This window comes from Uloborus diversus, chromosome 9 (genome assembly GCF_026930045.1).
Source record: "Uloborus diversus isolate 005 chromosome 9, Udiv.v.3.1, whole genome shotgun sequence".
Lineage (NCBI taxonomy): Eukaryota > Metazoa > Arthropoda > Arachnida > Araneae > Uloboridae > Uloborus > Uloborus diversus.
This window is the reverse complement of record NC_072739.1, coordinates 147,265,330-147,289,212: the sequence shown is the minus strand read 5'-3', so window position 1 is coordinate 147,289,212 and position 23,883 is coordinate 147,265,330. Positions and strand designations below refer to the sequence as shown.

The window sequence follows — 23,883 nt, the reverse complement described above, 5'->3', positions numbered from 1 at the left end:
CACAGATGGAGTTGTTTGTTGATGGACCAATGTTTGTTACTCGAAAGACTTTAAGGTAACTATGTAGAACAAAATTAAATCACAACTAACATAATGTTGAAAATAAGAGAGGTGGTAGTTACGCTTACATCCACACCATTCTGTACAGGAAATTTCAAAATGATGCCAAATAACAAATGCGACGAACATGCTTCACTAATAGTTATCAAATGTTTTATTAGTTAAAAATTACAAACGTCAGCAGAGCGTATTTGCATTCACTCATTTTATTATATTCATACAGTTGATTCAAAATCAAACTATGTTCTCCCATCGCACCAAATAGAAGATTCCTTCAGAACTGAAGGATTTTGCTTAACGAATGAAGAACAGAAAAAAGAAGCAACCGAAGAGATATGTAGTTGGGTGCAGCAGTCCATCCCTCAACCTGTAAAAAGATGAAATTGCAAAAATTCATGAAATACATAACGAAAATAAAAGCTTCAGAACGTTTAAGACAGCAGAATCACGGATAAGGAGTCGGAGCGTGACCGTCGAGGTGTCGATCATTTTACCTTCCCGCAGTAGCGTCTCAACTTAAGCTGGGGCCATAAGCGGTAAAAATTTTGGGGCCAATCAAACTAAAATTGCAAAGGAATAATCAAATTACTAAAGAAATATAAAACCAATGAGAAGTTTCATACCGTAACATATTGAACTATATTTCACTAGTGGTACCCGCACGGCTTTGCCCGTAATAGAAAAATTAAAAGGTCTTTTGGTTCGCCTGTATATTTACAAATAATGTATGGTGAATTTTCTCGCCAATTGGCTTGTACCCATGTTACAGTTCCACGTTATGATAATTTCGTAATTTACTCTTCCATCTTATGATAATTTTGTTCTTAAAATTGGAATAGAAAAAGAACCACATCGAATTTTTGAAAAATCGCTTCTAGGTGCACACCCCCATGCTACAAACTAACTTTGCAAATTTCATGAAAATCGGCCGAACGGTCTAGGCCAGTGAGATGAAAGAGTGAATGCGTTCTAGTATGTTTGAAAATTAGCCGCACGCAGGGCCTGATTATAGCACAGGTCAACTAGGCCTGGGCCTGGTGCCTCAAATTTCCTAAAGAATTATGCATAATAATTAATAATTAACTTATCAATCGCAAAAAACTTCCCTAAAGGAGAATTTTTATTCATTCTGCTATTAGCGAATTTACCATGTCACAACTATGAAGGGCCCTGAAGGGATTCATAAATGTACATGGTTAATGATCCACGTAATTCTGGGATAGACAAAGAGGCCCCAAAAATGAATTCCGACGGGGACCAAACCTGTAACCTCCATATCCCGCTATAGAGTCTTCAGGGAGCCTCCAAATTATTGTGGGCCTAGGGCCTCACTTTTAGTTAGTCGGGCCCTCCGGCACGTTGCTGTGCTAGGGAAGTTGACTACATGTAAAAGGGTTCAAGCAATTCTTTCATTCGCTACCTGGCTATGCTTGATGACAATCAACCTTTCAAAAATTTAAAAAGTAACCACATGTGCGAAAGAGTCCTTAACTTAAGACAGAGAGAGAGCTGAGAAATATGTACTGTACATAAATATTTTTAAATGTAACACACATTCGTAGTCGTTCAATAAAAACTTTTCGACTTGCTTTTGCAGTTTTAACTCATATCACGAATTTTTTAACAAGTAGAAACCTAAACTGCCATATGCTGATATGAACCTAGAAAAATTTTTGCGTTCTAGATTCATAAATTTTATACTTCAGATGGTTTTAAATCTTAATTCTACAAATTTTCCATGGGGAAGCAATGCCATCTAGGTGTACTTTAGAGCCACAGCCCAAGGTACTACGGTGCGGTCTACAGCTTTGTCTATGCCTATGGAGAACAGCAGTGTTCCAACAAAGAAGTAAAACTATTAAACACATAGAAGTCACTTCAAATTATACAATGAAACGTTAGAAACGAAATTGCAAGGTAAAATATCAGAAGGCGTACTCTCTGACCACCGATTACGTGAAATCTGACACGTGGCAAAGTTAGGACAATTCCATCTGAATGAATCTTGCAGGGAAGAAGGGAAAAGAGCAATAGGATTTCGATGCACAAGTTTTAAAATGTCCCTACTGCCTTATTAATTTATTGCATTTTCTTAAGTTGAAAATAAAAGGAAACAAAAAGATTTCCTATGGAAACAACAAAAAGAAAATAAAATGTTTTCACTTCGTCCGGCAATGTAAAAACAAAATCATAAGCTCAAAATTATGTTGAAAATAAAATTAATTAATTAACTTTTGTAGTGAGAATACAGATTGAATATAGTTAAGAGGAAAAAACTATTGCTGTGAACAAACTGTCACTTGAACACAACTTGGTCTAAATAATGAAGATGCAAACGGCCACATCTAAAATGAACAAATTATCACCCCTGTAAATTGATAGATGCGTCCACATCCGCCTATAAATTGGATGTTTGCTTTTCCGTATCATCGGTGATCAGACCTTTAAGTCTCTCACTCGCTCTCTTTTTCCCAAATGATTTTTTAAAAGTTAGTGTTGCCATTTAAAATTAGCTTCCATTCAAAAGCAAAATTCAACCATGTTCAAACCATGCAAGCAGATTAATGGATGCAATAGAAACACAAGGAAAAAAAAAGAAACACTTTTATTCAGTTTTAAATACATAGGGTGACATTAAAGAATAACAAACATATCAAAAACAATGTCAATAAACTTAGTAAATATTTAACATCACAGCAATTTATGATTAGGCAATAAAATAAGTTTCAAAGATGTTAATGGATGATTCACTAGTTTTATAATGATGCAAAATGAGTTATCTGCCTTCCAACCTAACAATTTGCATACAAAATTACAATATGTACAATTTTTAATCTGAATAGCAAAAATATATCATTAGAAGGCATGTTCTACTTGAATGTGTTTTGAAACGGAAATTATATGGAATCACAGAAAACAAGTAAATATAACAACGACAATAAAGAGTTCTGAACTTTGTATAAAGGTCCTAAATTTTAATGATTAATTAAAATGTCATTTCATGCAATTTTAAATGGTTGTAAAAACTATTACTGACAAAATAAGCTCAAAATAACATGTATGTCTATAACAAATTAAGATGGAACATAGTGTCGCCACATTATGCATTGTGTAAAAAAACTTAATATTTTAAACGTATTTTCATTATAACGGCCCATTCCCCCATTAAGTGCAGGACAAAAAGATGCTGAACTTTTATCAACATTTTGTCATGTCTCTTTTAATTTAATTTATTTGCAAGTGGTGCGTGCAGGACATCAACCTATTGTAACTTGCTTACAAATTAATTAATATTTTTGATCTTATTAATATATTAATGTTAAAATAAATTTTAGCTTTTGAGAGCAAAGGTTTCGATGCAAAAGGAAGCATATCTCATTTTTTGGGAAACAATAGTTTTAACCATTGAAAAAAAATTATGTATTCGTTTATTCTATGGAAAAATAGTCACTTTGTACCGCACATGATGGTTCATATATTTCATGAAAGAGTAATTATTTAAAAAAGTAACGAGAAAATCTTTTGCTTAAGGAATTCCAGATTCATTTGTAATTTGTTCAGCAATAAAATTGTTATCATTACCCTTTTAAATTTTTATTCTTAATGAAATATATGAGGAGTCACTGGCGGGACAAAATTACTATTTCCTGTGGAATGGTCCTAATATTTATAATTTTTTTCTTTAAAGACGAGGAAAACCTAAACATACTCAATTTTTCTATTAAAAATAATTGCATTCATTTTATTACTCAAATGACTCGCATATCTTCATTGCTTGACGCAACACTTCTTTTGGACTTTGCAAATCATCCATTAAAGATGGCATCATTTTGTATTTACCCCCTTGAGTTATTCTTTCAATTTCAATATTGTCTATCACAGAAATTTGTTTGTCTAAACTTGATTTGTTAGAGTTCCCATCGTCATTGAAATAATGCAAATTATTTTGATTACTTTTCGAATGTGATGACGTCAGTACACATTTGGACGAACTAAAGCTATCGAGACCATCATCTGACAGTAAATTTTTGAGCAAGTCAAATGTTTGGCCAGCATTCTTCTGATTCCATATGCTTCCTATTTCAGAAGTAGTGCTTGCCAAGCACTTCTGCTGCACATCTTGGACTGGAGAAGCAATGGAATCATTACTAGCAGGGGAGACAGGGATATGAGCAAAAGCAACATATCTTTTTTCCTCCTTTTCGGTTTTAGAGTCCTCACCAGAGTTACAGCTTTTCCAAAGCACACCCACAGGTTTAATATCCAAGTGAAATTCAGAATTAGCGTTAATGGATGTCTCGTAGGTGTTATGTGAAACATTGTCATGAACCTGCATCAAATGTTCACTAGCTCCATTCGGTAGTTCTTGAACGGATTGTTCTAAAGTTAAGTCCTCTAAGCTATCAGGTGTGTTAGCACCATTTGAAGTCGATGGAAAGCAGTGAGGCTCTGCAACCTTTTCAACATCATATTCCTTTTTAAGAGGAAGAAACTGTTTGGAGCGATTAGTATACATTTTTTCAGGAACGTAACTGAAATTTTCACAAGGCTGCAAATGCTGGGCATTCAGGTTAATATTAGCAAGCTCGGGATCACTTTCCATGCAAATTTGGGAACATGCCATATCCCAAATGCTACTCTCTGATGGCAATTTGGACTTAAATGGACTTTTCTTACCTGTATGGGCATTTGGGGATTCTTTACCAGAACGAACAAGGTCAATGGAAGCTCTGGAAGTCTTTTCAGAGCTCCCGACAGAGTGCTGAACTTCGGTGGAAAACTGTCTGATTCCAGGAAGAGGGGAAGGGTTCCGTGCAAGACCACAATCTTGGCTGGAGTCTTTATCAGAATCTTGCTGATCCCATAAGCCTTTTGAGGGAGGCGAGGATTGAGAAGTGACCTGAATGACGTTATTTTCTCTACTGCCACCTCTATTGAAAGAAACTCGCATCTGTACAACTGGCTGTACAGGAATTCTCGTTGATGTTTGTTCAAATTTTATGCTAGTAGGAGGTGGTGATCCATAAGTTACACTACCTTCCTTTGAAGTACTAAACTGCCTTGAATACCTGCCTCCTGTCGGAGGAGAAGTAGTATGACTAGAAGCAATTCTTCCATCAGATATGGTAAAATTAATGCGATGTACTGAGGATCCAGAACTATCACTTGCACAGTGCATTTCTTTGGAACTTTCTTCTGAGACCGGGCTGTAAGTAGCGGTTCTAAATCGAATTTTATTCATTTCACTGGATGATGTATCTTGTTTCAAACTATGACTTCTTGTCCTATGTTCTTCGAATGAAGGAAAGCGATCCGAATCACAATTAGCTATTTTGTCGCTTGATGAACGATTGTAGTGAAAATATTCCCTAGGTCGCATTGTAGCATAGGCAGAAGAGCTGTTACTGTGACTAGTACTTGATTTTCGTGAGTTTACTCCCGGAAGAGAATCTGTATAAAAATCAAAAGGTGGGTCAGAATTCATATGCAGCCATTGTTCCACCCTGTTTTTCCTATTTTCAGGAAGGTTCTCAAACTGTTCTTTAGTGTTCCTCAAGGATGTAGGAGACGTAGGAGGTGATATAAATTCTCTCGACCAAGACTTCATAAAATTTCTTATCATGTCTTGTCTACTCCCACTGCATATAGAAGACATAGAAGATACTCTGCCAGCTTTAGACAACTCATCAGAAGGACTCTGCCGAATGGAATACTCAGATTCATAGCCATCGCTTCCGACTCCACTATCACGGCGAGGATTATGACGAGACATATTTTTCTTCAAAGACCACTTTTCATGCCGTGCCGGACTTTCACCCACGGTAGATTCTCTTGAAAATCCATCTCTCGGTGATTCCAGCACAAATCTCAATACTTTTTCTCTCGGACTTTCTGTTCTATCCCTGCTCTGCGAACGAGTTACCGTATTGTAACCACTGCTGGCTCGAGACCCACTTCTTTTCCAGTTTGCATCCGAACGATCTTGACTCACAGATCTTCCATATGACACTGGCTCGGGACGAATGGTGACTCGCCCTGGAAATCCTTGATTAGTGGATCTCAAAAGCTGCCATAAACCCTGAGATCCATACACAACAGCACTAGAATCATCATAGTGAACATCATAATCTTCATTCTCAGAAGATTCTCGATCGCTTGGGCGCCCGCTTCGGACTTCGTACCTACGTTTGTCTCTTTCACTCCTTTCACTTTCCGTCCTACGGAAAAACCTGAACGGATTTCTTCTCCGTTCTTTTTTCAGAAAAGGATCCCGGGAAAACTTATTGAACATGTTACTCATTTTTCTCATATTGCACATCATAGTATCACCGGTCCAACTATCGAATATATCATCATACACCTCATTCGATCCAGAAGAGCTTTGGCTATCAGATCTGGTTAAAGGTGAACTTGTTCTTAAATGCATGTCTCTAAATTTCTCAAACTCTTCGGCATTACCAGGCCGAGTAGTTATTTTAGTTTTCTTTTCAACTTTTGTCCACGAACCATCAACGCCTGGTGTAGTATAAATCTTCTTCGTTTCGGTTATGCATGCTCCGTCTTTCGTGAAAGTGAACTTTTTATAACTGCGTGCTATGGGCACAAGTGGTTTGTCATCTTCTGATTTTGTAGCAGTATAAGATGAGCTAGAAGAAAGACGATCATCATCGGGAGATAATCTTCTTAAGCTCTCTTCCATTTGTTCTTTCCAACCACCCAGTTCCGAATCAATAGTCGGTGACACGGAACTCCAGTTTGAACTTTTCTCCTGCACAGACCTTTCACTGGAATGTAAAGCATTTTCCCACAGAGGAGCAGTTTGATTGCTTGCAACTTCATTCTTTAACGTGCTACTAGAATTTTTGTTGGAACTTAATTTAATCTCAGCTTTACTTTCTATACAATTATCCCCTTCTTTTGCGTATGGTTTTGGAGCTTTGAAAAAAGATGGTTTTGGGTCAGGAGTTCCAACAGCGGAAACAGGAGTAGAGCAAGTGGAAGATACTTCCGAATCTTGGGAATTCTGTTTGGACATCCTTCTTTCTGCCAACTTGGCTTTAGCAATACCTTTCTTTAGGATACCCTTAGCAATATTTTTCTGCTCTTCGGTAATAGCAGCAGATTTTGCATCTTCAACATTTTGCACTTCACTTTTAGATTCAACGGAAGGCTTCTCAGCTTCAACTTCTTCCTTTTTTCCACATGATTTTTTACCAACATCATGTATCATATCTTTATTGGAGTTACTTATAATGAAATTCTTATTGATGTCTTCTGGGGTTGAATTCGCTGCTTTTTCTGCACTTTTTGAATCTGCTGAACTGTTAGGTTGTTTGACATCAGGTTCCTTTTCAGCTTTTACTACTTTTTTCACTGTTACAGGTTTAGGAGAAGGAGATGATTGGGGAGAATCAAAAGTCTTTGGAATTATGATCTTCCCTGGTGGCCTCCACAACTTTTTGTTTTCTACTTTTTCATCCTGAGTGGGAAGAGATTCTTTCCGTCCTTTCTCGGAAGCTTCTTTAACTTTTTCAAGAGATGAATTCTTCTGGTCTTTAACCAATTGATCCTTATCTGAGCTCTCTTTTGAGTTATTTTTTCTATTAACTTCAACTGATTCAGTTTGTGTAATATTTGATGACCTATTATGAGCAATATTATTTCCAGAACTTTCCACCTTTATTTTATCCGATGATGAGGAACTGCTTTTCTCTACTAAACTTGTTCGGCTATTTTTAGAAGATTTCGAGTTTGAAACACTTAATTTTCCAGACGAAGTTTTCAAATTTTCTGCATTTTTTTTACCAACTTCTTCATTACCTCTTTTAGCCTCTTTATCAGAGGACTCCTCACTGAGATCAACTTTGGATGAATTGGATTTCTTTGGCTTTTTGCTCTGATGAGCCAGGCTTGAAACACGAGCCAAGCTAGAACCAAAAGAACTTTCGGCCAGACGCTTTGCACACTCTCCCTGAAGAGCAGCAGCAATATCTGCTGGCAGGAATTCACTTTCACTGTCTTCACACTCATCAGAAAATGCATCTTGCAGGTTAGGAGAGCTGACACTTAATTGGCTGGCATGGCTACCTTTCATAAATGAAAAACTATTAGCTGCTGTGTCAGGGTTATATTCCTCATCTTCCTCTTCCTCCTCCTCGTCTTCTTCGTTAGGTATGTCTTTGTTAAGATTGGCTTTTAACATAACCTCTTCACTGTCATCAAATGCATCCGATATTTCGGACTGATCAGGAGGAACGGACGACTCGGGTGCCAACGCGAGTAGTAAATCGAGACGCACTGGCGTGAGATTGGCCATATCTTCAGCAACTTGAAGCAGGGAATGTTCATAGCCAAGATTGACCCAGTAATCCATACACACATCAACTATAGTAGCTCTTTTAGCAGGATTGACTGTGAGTAATCGTCGTATCAACTCAGATGCACCTGGAAATAAAATGAAATTAATACAGGAAAAAGGACATTTTTATGTTAGCTGCAAGTTTTAATTATGCTTTCATTAAAAGTTAGGAGATTCAAATACAAATGAAAACATGGTGAATTATTATTAAAATTTATGCATGTACAGGAAAAAAAAATCTTGCTATTGAAGTCTAAATCATGCAATGAAAATAACATGTTTAGGATTGTTAATTTTCTATTAAGTATTAATTTTTCTATTTACAATTTATAGATAATATAAAAGAAAACATGATGCCTAAGGCAAAAAAATAAAATAAACAAGTAAATAAATAAATTTAAAAAAATAATAATAAAATTAAATACAATTAATTTCTCAAGCATTCATACCCTGAATTGCATTTAGAAGAAGTTTCTTGCATTTGATTTAAACAATTAGTTCTATACTATTGATTCTGTAAGAAAAATGCTCAACAATTCATAAATCATAACTAAAATGCTGCATCAGTGAGCTTAATCTGATAGAGAATACATGAGGTGCTTAAATCTCAAGTGTGGAAGTGGTATAGATTTCCATATCGTGAGTATGCATGCACACCTAAAGCAATTTCTTTTTTTGCAATACTGATGTATATTAAGAAGACAGTTATAGTTGGTCATAACAGCATCACAACTTGGTGATTTTTTTTCCATATTGCACAATTGAACAAAATTGACAGGGACAGATTGATGCAAAGGCAGAGTTGCACAAACTAGCCAGGGGTCTGGCCAGAGGATATTTGGGTCCGTTAACGGACCCTTCACAAAAATACGATCAACTAAAACGGACCTTTCACAAAATCCCGATCAAACAAAACGGACCTTTCACAAAATCCCGATCAAACAAAACGGATCCTTCACAAAATTCTGATAAACAAGATCGGATCTTTCACAAATTGTTTATTGAAAGAGCAAATCTGAAAGCAAAATAACGTATATTTCTGTGTATGAACCGATAATTTTTGGAACCTTTTTTGAAGTCAAATTAGAGGGATCAGCTTATACAAAATCGGCTAATTTTGAAAAAAAAAAGAAAGAAAAAAAAAATCCGCACTCTTGCGATGCTCCTGCAAGCGATAAATAATTGCTACTGCCAAATAAATATAATGGTTGTTTGTTTGTTTTATCACAGCTAATTAGCAGCGGTGTTGTTGTAAACTTTTCTGAAAAGGCATCGGTAAGCACTTTTCTCCCTGTTCATGATTTAATAAACAATAATAATATATATCTGCGAAATGAACTTAGAACAGCAAAAGAATAGTAAGGGTGGGGAAAAAATATGATAGCTTCAGCTAGATAGGGTTACCAACTTCAAAATTATCACCACTTAGCGTCTGGCGTTGAACCTTTAATAATGACTTGATTAGAAAATATTCTCATAATTTTACTAGTTTGTCAATATTTGCGTTTGTTATTTTGGGAGAAAATTATATGGGTTTTGATTTTTCGATGCTAACAAGGATGATTAACTTTAAATAAACTCTTTTAATTACCGTTTTTTTTTCTTTAGATGTCTACATTTTGAAAAATGCAATCTTTTAACATCCGATATGAGAATCATATTTTGTTCTTTTTTCGAGCTAACTTCGCTTTATTAGGATGCAAATAAATGAAAAGTCTCTTTATTTCTATTAGAACTCTCATTTCAAGTTTTTAAAGTAAAATTCCATTTTCTGTTATGAGTCAAAAATTAAAATGCTGAATAGATGGTTTATTTTATTTTATTTATTTATTTTTTTTTGCTTCAACTGTGTCCACAGATGTTAATGAAATGTTTATCATAGGACTCTAAAATGCAATTTTAAAATAATTTTATGAAAAATATTTCTTTTACAAGTCGTTTTTATACTTTTGATGCCTTCACTTTGAGAATTGCGATCCCTTTGCATCCGCTATCGGAATCCGATTTTTCGAATTTTTGATGTTTATTACGCTTTGTTAAGAAATAAACAATTAAGATAACTTTTTATTTATGTTAAAATCATGGAATTTATAAGTTTTAAAAGAAATTCTGTGCTTTTTAAGAGTGTCTTGGGTCACAAAGTTAAATGCTGAACCCTATTCTGAATTTTATTTATTTTTTTATTACAATTATTTTAAATACTGGACAGAAATATTTGTAGTATAATTTAACATAATGTAGAATGGTAGATAAATATTGATACTTGAGAGAGTTATGCCCCCCCCCCCCCGCCAAATATCAGAAAAACACTCCAGAATGATATTCCCGACATAGAGGAGGAAAACACTCAACTTTCAAGTTTAATTGATGCAGTTTATGCCATCTCTAAATTATAAAATTTCGTTTTAACAAAAAAAAAAAAAAAAATTTTATTTATTTATTTATTTATTTATTTATTTTTTTTGCGAAATTATTTGATTTTTCACAAAATTTATTCATTCTTCACAAAATTATTTAATTTTTCACAAAAAACGGACCGTGTGAAAAATCCTGGACAGACCCCTGCTAGCATCACTGACATGGCAATATTTGAATACAGTAAAAGACCACTATAACGCACACCTTGGGACCAGAGCTTTTGCATTATACAGGTTCTTGCGTTATATAGATCATTTCACAAATTTTGAAACTAATATTCAAATTATCTATATATTAGAACTTCAGAATGAGCCTTATCTACAATGAATTTTAAAGCACTAATATTACAATTAGTCATTCACAAACAAATATGTTTCACAATCAAAAGAAAGTGAAATATCCTGCACTTCTGGTAGCTGCATGGTTTGCATAACAGCTGCATTTTCAAGAGCCATCTGGTATTTTCTGTATGCTGTGAGTGCTAATTTAAAAACTTTGAATTAAAATGGAAAGATGGAAAACTGTTTCAAAATTTAATTTGCCTAACAATTTGTATGTTTGCAAAGCAAAGCAGAGGGATTTTTTAAACTTCGAAACCTATAGTTTACTTCTGAAAAGTTGTGCAGTTTATAGAGAATTGCGTTATATAGGTCGGTGTTATAAAGGTATTCTACTGTATGAAATTACATGCTTAGAGATTTTAACATATTTATGAGTAAAAAGCTATTTCAATTAGGCACACACAAACAAAATAATAAAATGAATGTTGAATCGAATGTTTCTAAAGTATTTATTATTTATGTAATTTTAGCGGATCCGACAAACTTTTTACAGAGCCTCCTTGCCAAATCATCCCACGTGCCCCCTTTTAATTTCAAGCAATAAAAGATTGAATCTTCATTGCTTGAGAATTTGTACAAGAAAAAATTTTCTTCTTGAGAATTTATGCTTTATTTATGTTGGTTTTTCAATTTTATCATATTGTGGAAAATGCTTATTTGATCATTTTTTATTTAATAAAAGATAGTACAAACAAAACCAAGTTTCAAGGTCTTTTTTTTTATATCCCAGGCTCTTTCTTCATCGGAAGGTCCATTACTGCTGTACCCCCTGCAACCTCTCCTATGCAGGAGCCATGATTTTTAGTTATAAAATGATAACCAAAGAAAATGGAAAAAGCCTATTTGGGGCTAGGGAGCGACAGGTTAGAAAAAGGTTGCGAATATGTAAAGCAGCACTATCTGCAGTGCCCATGGCACTATAAACAAATCTGCCTCTGAATATTGTTCTTTTAAATAAGACTACATATTTAAATAAGTTACAGATTGCATTTACCTGCTCCCAAGATGAATAAATGAAAAAACTGCTGATTAAAAAATCATCTTTTAATCGCTAGATGATTAAAAAAAAGAGTGACCTTGCATACAAAAAGCATTAAGTAATATGTAAATTCGTTTTCATCAAATTCAAGATGGAGTTTTTATAGAATTATTTGCAACATTACTTGTTTTAATATATATAAGGGTAGTAATTTCAAAAAAAAAAAAAAAAAAAAAAACTAATTGAATACTTTAAGTTTAAAAAAAAAGGCTACTAATGAAATTGTAACTACTGGCCACTTGTGACTAAAACATTTTCCCAGTTTTGACCTTCACACTCAAATTGTTTCAACTTATGTCACCAGGGTAAAAAATGATTTTGATATCTATTACTTTTCATTATGTAACATTCTAACTTACCAGTAGTTTATAAGGGGGTAAAAGAATTTCAATAACAATAAATGAAAAAATTATCAATCTATTACAAACATGTGTTTCCTTGAAACTGTAAAACATATATCAGTAATGTTTTTGAAGTTTGTGCGCCGATAGTTATGTATGTAATAAACACATATTTTAGAAATTCTCACTTGATTTCTTTTTTGGCTCAAAATAATTTGCTTCATGTATCTGAGAGACAAGTTTTCCGAAATCACTTCCATCAAAAGGCATAGCACCATACACCAAAGTATAAAGCACAACACCCATACTCCAACAATCAACCTGGCAAAAAATAATGATTTATTAGAAGATAATAAATATATACTAAATTTAGCAAATAATGATCATTAAAAATATCAAACTTGAATTTCAACTACATTATTTTAAAACATTTTGTTCTGCATCATTTAAAAGGCATGGAAAATATGACATTGCTTAGCTTTTATCAAAGAACAAAAGAAATATTCATTGCTTTATTAATTATAAAAAAATACAAGCCCAGTACCGGATTTAAGTACATCTAAAATGTGTGTATTTTTATGATAATGTGTTTAACAATGGTTTTATTTAAAAAAACACTTTTTGATAGTCAAAAGAAGTTTCCTATAAAATGAAAATACTAAATGTATGTTTTAACAGGGTGGCGACAGGAACTGTGAAAAAAAGTTCCCTGACTTTTCCCTGATTTCCCTGATTAAGTTCACCAAATTTCTCTGATTTACGTTACCAATGATAACGGTTTTCTTTCTTTGCCCTACTTGAAATCCATAGTATGTTTGTATAAAATGCAGTATTTTAAACGTTTTAAGTTGTGCTACTTTTTTAATAAAATGGTTAAAAAAAAACATATCAAGTCATTTTTTTGGGGGAAAAAAAATTACAAAATAGTATATTAAATTTTTCTACAATGGAAAGATTATAGAGAATTTAAAAAAAAACTTTACTTCCAGAAACCACTTAGCATAAGAATTTTAAGAAACTATTAAAATCACTCTTAAAAACATATGTGTATTTATGATAGAACTAAAAAGTAATTGAAATTATTTTGAAATAAATTTTCAAACAGTATAACAATTGTTGCAAGAATAACAAGCAATAGTGAAATAATAGAAGTAATGTAGTTATTCTTATATAACTAATTGACATATTTATGCAAAACAGATGAAACCATTTGACATTCATTCATATGGAGCTTTTCACTAATCAAGAACATAGATTTTAATGAATGAATACAGCATTTTAACAGTAAAAAAATAAAGATATTTACTTAAGTTACTTAGTTAACTCTATTTCAAATGATTTCAGTATGTAATGAAAAAAAAAATCTTACATCGCTTTTGTAACAAACAACTTTGAAATGCAAGGGGGAAAAAAAGAAATAGAAAAGCAATTAGTTAATTTCAAAATATATAAAAGAAGAATACAACTTGGTTATAAAATAAAAGAATCACTTAAGTCCGAAGAAAAGAAAACCTTTATAATCTGCGGTGATAACAAATAATATAACGGCAAAAAACAAAGTTTTTTTTTTATTGAAAGTTCAATTTTATCAATCAAATTAAAAACAGGAAGAAGTAATAATTTTTAAGCTTTTATTGTATTAATTCAAAAACCAAAGATTTCTTCTTGAAATTCTGATTACAGTATGCTAATTACTTCGAGACAATGGAATAAAGGCAAAGGAGCTAAGGCATTAATGAAGGCTTCCTCTTTGCCTGTATGGTTGTTTATTTTACGTAGCATTGAAAGCGTAAAAGGAAATTTTAAGCTAGGTAAAATAAACAACCTAACAGACACAGAAACAATCTTAGGAAGTTCATCCTGTGGGGAATAAGTAAGATTCAATACTTTGACGTTGAGGAAAAAAATGCACAAATATGCGGCAGTGTATAATCACACCTCATTAATTTTACTTTTTTTTGAGCAGATAATTGGCGGAAAATGCGTAGGGAATTAAAATACTTAATTTTGTAAAGCAAAAAAAATTTTTTTTCCTTCATAAAATCAATTTTCCCTGATTTTTTGTTATTTTTTCAAAATTCCCTGACATTTCCCTGACTTTTCCCTGATTAATAAAGTTCCCTGATTTTTCCCTGATCTCCCTGATTTCCCTGATCTGTCGCCACCCTGTTTAAGAATCGACTATTAATACTAAGCGATGTAACAGCCTCTTACTGACATAAGCAGTAAAGCACAAACTGGGCCACCGAGAGCCAAGGCAGCCCTTGTCAGTTTATTACCTGTAATAAAATTTATTAATTTTATACAACTCCGATTTTAAGCCAGGCCCCCAGTTTCTGACTAGGCTGACACGGCGTCTCGTCAGCCCTGAGCACAAAGCTTTGTGCCATGTATCCCTAGGTTAAAATCTTAGCCAAGTCATAACGTTGTTAAAAAACTGACTACAGTTAGTAGAACATTAGTAGAAAACTGACTACAGTTACTAGTATTTGTAATTTATTATATGAACTGATGCAGAAATTTAAAACAAATTATACCCCGATTAATTCCAAAGACACATATCAATTATAATAAACAAATAAATAAATCACGCAATTATAATTTTAATGTTTTTGTTTTTCTTGTCACATTTAGAAAATTCTATATATTTTCAATGGCTTGAAAAGTCAAGTTTTGTGACTTTCATAAGTAACAAACATTTTGATGAGTTTGGTAAAAACTATTTGGATATCAATGCTTCTGTGAGCCTTAAAAGATTTCTAAAAATACCAAATTAATGCTATTAGAAGGCTAAAATATGTAACTTTAGTACTTGATAAATGTCACAGCATTTAGATTAGCAGAGATAAACAATAACTTACCTCCGGTCCATAATAAGGTACACCTTTCACAATTTCTGGCGATGCATACAAAGGACTTCCACAATAAGTATCCAATAAATGCTTCTCATCAAAGACATTAGATAGTCCGAAATCGACAATCTAGATTATAAAAACAAGTACATGTATTGGAAAAATCAAGAAAAAGAATAACACAAAGCTTTAAAGCTTTAGAAATAAAGACTAGGACATAAATTGCAGCAATATAATTTACTCATTTGAGGGGTCAGTAAAACATAAAATAGTATAAGTGCAGCTCTATTTTATAATCCCCGCATTTTACATAATTGAAAATTTATGCTTACGCTATTTCAAATATTACATCAGCAAGTGCCGCCTCTATTGACGATGCACAACACACTCATTTACCCTAATGCTGAAATTTAAGTTGATTCTTTCAAGCATAACAATGGGTATGATTGCTATTGCTTGGCAAACATTCTGCTTCAATTGAGCAATGGTTCTTGGAAGATCAGTATATATCAGAAATTTCAGTTAGCTGTATGAAAAATAAACTCAAGGCCAAGTGGAAAGTACAAGCCAACAGGAAGAATGACCCCCCTAAACTGTCAACAATATTATCCATCTATCATTATCTATATATATAAAGGTGACGGTGTTTCTTTGTTTCTTTGTTTGTACCCGATGGCCAAAAGATCCCATAGCACCTACAGCCCTGAAACTTGGCACAAAAATTTGAACATAACCCAGGCCCGTGCATGTCGAAGCCGAAATTCTAAATTTCGAATTAGTTCTTTTCTAATTAACTAATTAAGCTAAATTTCGTCTAATTAGGGGGTGAAAAATCCCCCCCACCCCCAAACATTATATATCGTTGGAAAGGGTTTTCCTTCCCAAACAAGATAATGTTTGTTCCATTTTTCTCAATTAATTAGAACAGGAGATATAAGCGATTCTAATTGAGCCAATTTTCAACGCTTCTCTTTCGAGAAATTGCTATAACACTATATGCACTTTCCAGACAATTTTCAACTATAACACTAGGTCCATTTTCCAGACAATCTTTCAATTACTTTCTTTTTAAACATTATGGAGGAAGTTGCCTTTGTTGCTTATGAATATTTTACTGTTATTACTTTATTTTAAGTTCATTGTGCGTATGTTAATTGATTTTCTTTTTAATTAGAAAGGCGCTTGGTGAATTTGGAGATGAATTATGGAGTCTTTTACATTTGAAAGTTACTGCAAATCTAAATTTGATGTAATTTGTTTTTCTTTAATTCAAGGGATTTTCTTTAAATTTTTATCACAGGCATCGCTGAGCGGGTACTGTTAGTTATATATGATCATAATTTAACAATTGCATACGAGATGGATGGATGTGGAATATCATAAAAATAGATTATTGTTTTGCTGATGATGTCAAAGTTATGGGGACTGTAGAAAATGAAGAACAAGCAAATCAGCTGCAAGAGGATCTAGATCATATTACAGAGTGGGCTGATAAATGGGGTATGGCTGTTAATGTTGGGAAATGTCAAGTGCTACATTTAGGGCATGGAAATAAGTGTACAAGTTATTATTTGCAAGGTTCAGTCATTAGTCAGGCAGACAAAGTTACTGATCTGGGGGTCCTAATAAGTCTGGATTTAAAGTTTAGCCAACAGTGCAGCATTGCTAGCAACAAAGCCAATAAGATGCTTGGGTTTATCAATAGATCTATTTCAAATAAATCTAAAGAAGTTCTTCTGCCCTTATATAGAAGTTTGGTAAGACCCCATTTGGAGTATGCTGTTCAGTTTTGGTCTCCTTATCTTAAGAAAGACATTAATGTATTGGAAAGGGTTCAAAGGCGGGCTACAAGGCTAATAAGTGGACTTTCCCACTTAGATTATGATTAAAGGCTTAGAAGGCTAAAAATGTACAGTCTTGAGCAAAGAAGAGACCGAGGGGACATGATTCAGCTGTTTAAATTTATTAAAGTGAAAGATGTTACGGGGCTAAAGTTTAGCACTGAAAACAGGACAAGGGGTCATTGTTTTAAGCTATTTAAATCTCAGGCTAACATGGATATTAGGAAAAAATATTATTTTAGCAGGGTAGTGGAACCTTGGAACAGCTTACCGGAAGAGGTGGTAATGAGCAAAGGAGTAGACAGTTTTAAGAGGGCCATTGATATTCACTGGGGATTGTAAATTGACTAGGACCAGTCTAGCTGGGCCCAGAGCCTGTTGCTGGTCGTCACTTTTGTATTTGTATTTGTATTGTGTTCAAATACAAGGGCTGTTGAATAAGTAATAAGACTAAATTTATAAAAAATACAGAATAACTTTGATCGTCCTAATTTACATGGTTTTTTGAAGAATAACTTCTTTGGGACTAAATGCATTTATTCCGACGTTCTGTATACTTCTTAAAAACTTGTGAACATTAAATTTGTGAGAGCTTGTTCAAAACTGCCTCCGCAGAGTTTAGACATGCTTTGTTGCTTTCAAAATGTTTGCCTCGTAATGGTTTCTTAAGTAAAGGAAACAGCCAAAAATCACTGATGTAAAATAATTATGTGATTACCCTTGATGATAACAGCAGCAGTGTTAATCATTGTCTCTGTGAAGGTTGGCCACCACGTTCAATATCTTCCACATTTTGCTTGCCTTCCTTAAAAGCTTTATGCCAGCAAAAAGGACCGACTCTAAACATTGTTTCATCGATGAAAACTTCACATGTCATATCAAAGATGTCCAATGCTGAATTTTACAGACTAAAACAAACTTGAACCGCATAACTTTGCTCCAATGATGCTTCCGTTTTGACATTTGTCTATGTCTTTTAGGTGGTCATCAACAGTCTTCAGTTCAATCACTCGATACTCAGGAACATGAGTCTGTATACGACACCTATCGGTAGCTTTTGTTAATATAGACAGCAGACATTTTTCATGCTACAGAAATTAACATTCCGATGATGGTTTGGCGGCATTAAAATAAGTTTATTTCTTGTAGGCGCCCGCCACCCCTTGCTTCAATTCAATCACTTGATACTCAGGAAGATGAGTCTGTAAGCGCCAACTATCCGTAGCTTTTGTTAATACAGACAGCAGACATTTTTCATGCTACAGAAATTAACATTCCAATGATGGTTTCATGGCAGTAAAATAAGTCTTATTTCTTGTAGGCACCCGCCATCCCTTGCTTCAATTCAATCACATGATACTCAGGAATCTAAGTCTGTATGCGCCAACTGTCGGTAACTTTTGTTAATACAGACAACAGACATTTTTCATGGCAAAGAAATTAACATTACGATGAGTGGTTTTGCAGCCGTAAAATTAGTCTTATTACTCATTGAACAACCTACGTACTTTATGAAGAAAGTATAAGTGTTTTTCGTAATCTTTTTGATTTATTAATTATCTGTTTGAGTAAATATTTAACACAATAATTCCTTTCATTGCTTCTGATGTTAATTTTAAAACATTGTGCCATACTAGGTGCCTTATTCCTCCCAGATTTGGTACTTTTTATTGAAAATCGAACAGTGTCGGAAATGTTTCATACCCAAAACTTCAGAAAGAATGGCCCTAAAATGCTAGTCTGTATCCTCGAAGCAAGTCTATAGCAAACAAGGAGTGGTTCTTTATCCAATGCACTCTCAGCGCAAAATGGGAAGGTGAAAGAATCTCGAGTATCACAGTGAAATGGGAACGTCTGCTGTAATCAGGGCCGTCCGAAGAGCTGACGGCGCCCGGGGCGAAAGTTTCCTGGCGTCCCCCCCCCCTATACACACCGAAAAATCAAGTTAATTATAACACCAGTGCATAATACATACATGACTTTTTTTACATATTGATAAAGAGAAGCTGTCTGAGCTCCCACTCTTACCCTAACCTCAATAAACACGGCCTATAATCGTGTTTTAAGGCTTAAATTGCGTTTTTAAAACTAAAAGTTTCAAAATTTTAACCGGACACCTTTTGACCTTTTTTCCTATCCGATCATTTTTTTTTTAAATGTGTACCCTTAAAAAAATTTTCTGGTTACGTCACTGCATGCAGGGGCAGAACTCAAGCAAATCTGATGAGAACTAGACAAAGGAGAAGTGCATTTAGTTTGATTCTAAACAGATATATTCTCAGAAATTGTATCTGTTTCAATGATACAAAGGAAACGGAATGTTTTGGAGACTGAGAGACAGGAATATTTTCATGCCATAGGACAAACAAGAGAATCATTGCATTGATTTTCTATTTTGTGTGTCTATGATACCTAAAATGAGAGGGCACCGCAAGGCGCCCCTAATTTTATACAATCATTTCGTGTGAGTGTCGTCGTGTTCCGTCGAAACGAGGGGCGCCTTGCGGCGCCCCCTCATTTCGTGGCACCCGGGGCAATTGCCCCGCTCGCCCCCCCTTTGGGACGGCCCTGGCTGTAATTGACAAATCTCACTACCTAGAGCTTAATTTAAATCTGCAAATTATGATGCCGCACCCTATGGGTGCAAGTTTGGTGTTGTGTTCAAGACGGAAAATATTTTGATCCCCCCCCCCCCCCGCATGCGCGCTTAACAAAAATTCTACATTATAAATGTTGCTAAATTTTACTATGCCAGTTTTGGAATCTGAACTTTGAACTTTAATTTTAGTGCAGTTTAGTTTTAGTGCAGTAGTCAAGCTTTTTGTGTGTGTGTGTGTGCAGGCACGGATTCAAAGGGGGGGGGGGGCAATTGCCCCTCCCTGGAAAAATCAGGGGCGCCAGTGGGAATGGGCGTCCCAGCCCATTAGGTGAGCCAGCACGGGCGTGCTCTAGTCTGCAATGCAGTGAGTTTGTAGTAACAACCTAAAAAAAGTTTAACAGCACAAGTCTAAAAGTCACATCTCGAAAAGCACATGGCAAACAAAACAAGCCCATGGCGGAAAATCGAGAGAATGTTGATGTAAATTCGTGGTTATAGAACGGTATCATGATTAAAACATATTTTCAAACACATTTTTCTTATTTTTGAAGTAAAAACTGCAGGGAAGTCACTGAATTTCTTTCCGTCCTGTCCTCCGTCTTGGAATTTTCGTCAAGACGGAAATCCGTCCCGAGAAGGAAGGTCTTGCACCCATGCCACACCCTGTATTACTTATCTTTTACTACTGTAAACTAACTCAATCACTGTAAAACTTTATTTCCTAGTTTCTCATTTTTTTATTATAATTTAAAAAAAAAAAAGTTTCTTTTGCATTGCAAAATAAACGGCGATACCATCATTTCATATTTTCAGCATTATATTGAAATAGGTTAATACAAAACTTGTTTATAATGGAAAAAAGTAATTGTTATTCTGTCATTGCACTACAAAACAGTTTATAATGTGAAAAGAAAAAGGAATTTTCATTTTGAAAGTATAGATTTTGACAATTTATTAAACTGATACAAACCTTGGCATTTCCTTTTTCATCCAGCAACACATTTTCTAACTTTAGATCCCGATGACAAATTTTATTCTGCAATTAAAAAATAATTAACATAAAAACTGAGCTTTTATTTTAAAAAAAAGCATAAATTACTTTAACGCCTTAACTAAAGCCCATACTGATTAAACTCAAAAACTATTTTGACAATAAATCACTAAAATTGTTTTAAATACAAATAATTGGTTCGACATTATATGAAGTATTTATTCAGTGCTAAAGTGGATCAAATTGGTTTCAACTTGGTCCACTTTAGCTCTGAACGTAGTATATTTTGGCAACAAAGTGCTGCGTTCATAAATGAATGTAACACTTCGACTTCAGAAATTAATGTAATGAGACTGACTAATCATCAAGTAAATTAACTGAATAAAGTCACTTAAAAAGCAATGTTTTATTAATGGTAACTCAAAATAAAAGCCCCACTTAGTCGTAATAGTAAAAACTAAACCTTGTATGAAAACCGTTACTGCAAAAAGCAAAACTTTTTTGTACTAAAGTATAAAAAACATGTAATTCGAATCATTTTCTTTAAAAAAAAATATTTAAAAAAAAATGTATTAAAATTTTCCCAATTTTTTTTTCTGAAAGTTGTAGGTTGATTTATACGAGGTTTTTGATATTTTTTACCCTGAAGTAAGGGATTTTAAAAAAAGTAAGTTTAGTTTTTTTTGCCAAAAAACTAATGTTTGATTTGAATTGGTTGACAAAAATCAGCACAAAATATTAAAGGCGAAACTAAAAAAAAAAAAAACATACTGAAAACTATTCCACTTGATTACTCTTTAAAATTAAAAAATGAGAATTGAAATCTAAATATAAAAAGGGGAAAATAATAGGAAAATATTAGGGCAGTAAAAGGCCATATCCTGTTTTCATACCATAACCTGTGTTCTACAATGCATTATGCAATAGTATTAGCTGAGTTTTAATACCATGAAAAGATGCTAGGTGTATGTAACATAACATTCTAAAGTTACTAAAATATCCTTTTTCTCTGCTATTAAAGAATACTTCCAATAAAAAAACTTCTCTGATAACTAATCACCATAAAATACAGATAACTTTTTCATTAGGTGTGTAAATTATATGCATCTATTACCTATCAAATGCTATATGTATATTATCCTGTAATTGAAATGAAAAAAAAAACAATGATGAATATAAATTATAAGTTACTTTTTTTTATTGAAATTCAAAGTTTAAAATGATGGTGTAGAAGAGTATAATGCAAATTAGTTTAATAAATTTTGGTGTCAAAATTATAGATTTATAGATTTCAGGTATCACAGATGAAATAATAGAATAAAGGAATGGGTTTGTGCCATTTTAATGTTAAAATTTGCATCTGAACATTTGGGATGTAATTAAAACTTTTTTCTTCATAATTTTAAGAGAAAAACTTTAAAAACATAATAACAAGACTAGCACAAAAAGTTTTGCTGAATTGCAACAATTGTTTAGGGGAGGGGGGGGGGGGGCAGTAGCATTTTGCCTAATTGACAATGAAAAAATGGAATTCTCTGAAAATACAAAACAACAGCATCACCCAATATAAAATTTTTGGCTCATTTGTAAACTTCAATAATACAGTTATATTACAATTACAAGTACATAATATTTGACAAAACAAGATAAATGTAAAGAGTTTTAAGAAAAAATTATGAAAGTTAAACAAAATGAAATTACTTTATGGCAATAATAAATAGCTGCAGCAATTTGGCGAAATATTCTTCGAGCTTCCAGGTCAGATAACACTTTTTTCTCCATTAAATAATTGAACAATTCACCACCTCTGGCATATTGCATCACTAGAACTATTTTATCTTTATTTTCAAATACTAGAAAAGAAAAATAATAGCCATTTATTTACAAAGTAAATACGAATCTTTAGACATATAGAGGCAGTAGAAATAGAACTAATTGCAGAGTAAAATTACAGGTGAAATGAGGAGAAAATAATACATGGAATATATTGAGATTGCATACTTTCAATTAGGAAAATCGAGCTGATGACTTCCTTTTCACTTCCTTTTCCTCATCACATGACTTCCTTTTACTTCAATTTACTGTCATTTCCACATTACTGGCATTTTTTATGAGATTTAATAATTGTTTACTCTCTAAATATCACCAACATTGGCCAAATTAAAACAAATTAAAAAAAAAAAAAAACACCGCCAAATTTGTCGCCAAGCTGGCTACAAAACTTGGCGACCAAAAGATTGGCGATATATCGCCAAGTGTCCGCCAAATTATAAGACCACTTGAGTTTACATCGAAATTAACAATGATTTCCTCCCAAAATGGGTCAAAAGACCCCTTTAGAAACACCCGAATGCAACCAGGGGGGGGGGAGGTGCACAACTAGACACCACTAGGAGTCTAGGTACCAAATTTCAACATTCTAGGACATACCGTTCTTGAGTTATGCGACATACATACGCATATCCGCACAAACATACATCTTACTAATATTATATATTCGAAAGTTTGTCTGTATGGATGTATGGATGTATGGATGTTTGTTACTCTTTCACGCAAAAACTACTGAACGGATTTTGATGAAACTTTACAATAATATAGCTTATGCATCAGAATAACACATAGGGTAGTTTTCGTCCCGTTATGGGGGGCAAAACCCCCTTAGGGGGGCAATAAAACACAATTTTTGTATAAATTCTCTAATATTGGGATGAAAAAATACTTGCACATATTTACATTATATGTCCATCGAAAGCTCTGATTTTTCTGCTGAAGATGGCACCTGTTCGAAATTTCTAAGTAGAATAAAAAACGAGTTATGAGCTTTTTAGATCCATGTTCGAAGGCTTTCCTCAACTCAATACAGTATTTAGTGTATCATCTCAACTCCCTGTCGATAGCGACAATTTTTGTATTGTTGACTTTCTTTGCTTTTTGTGATTGTTCAAGGCTTTTCTCAAGTCAAATCTTGAAGTAAGATTTTTGCACAAGATTGGCAAATAATACATGATTTGGCTGATGATTTTCCATTTAAACGGAACTTTA

General features: G+C 33.7%; 1 protein-coding gene across 1 annotated transcript in view; it reads right to left on the bottom strand.

The window, feature by feature from the left end:
- Nucleotides 1-206: 206 nt before the first annotated feature.
- The window catches only part of LOC129229835 (probable serine/threonine-protein kinase nek3), a 124,121-nt gene continuing 100,444 nt past the window's right edge, over nt 207-23,883 (bottom strand). Inside the window, exons 3-8 of the mRNA XM_054864209.1 lie at nt 22,543-22,694; nt 20,821-20,886; nt 15,420-15,539; nt 12,747-12,879; nt 4,738-8,505; nt 207-427 (exon numbers count right to left, since the gene is read on the bottom strand). Of these exons, the coding sequence (XP_054720184.1) occupies nt 423-427; nt 4,738-8,505; nt 12,747-12,879; nt 15,420-15,539; nt 20,821-20,886; nt 22,543-22,694 (4,244 nt within the window). The 3' untranslated portion in view covers nt 207-422. The remainder of the gene's footprint in view (nt 428-4,737; nt 8,506-12,746; nt 12,880-15,419; nt 15,540-20,820; nt 20,887-22,542; nt 22,695-23,883) is intronic.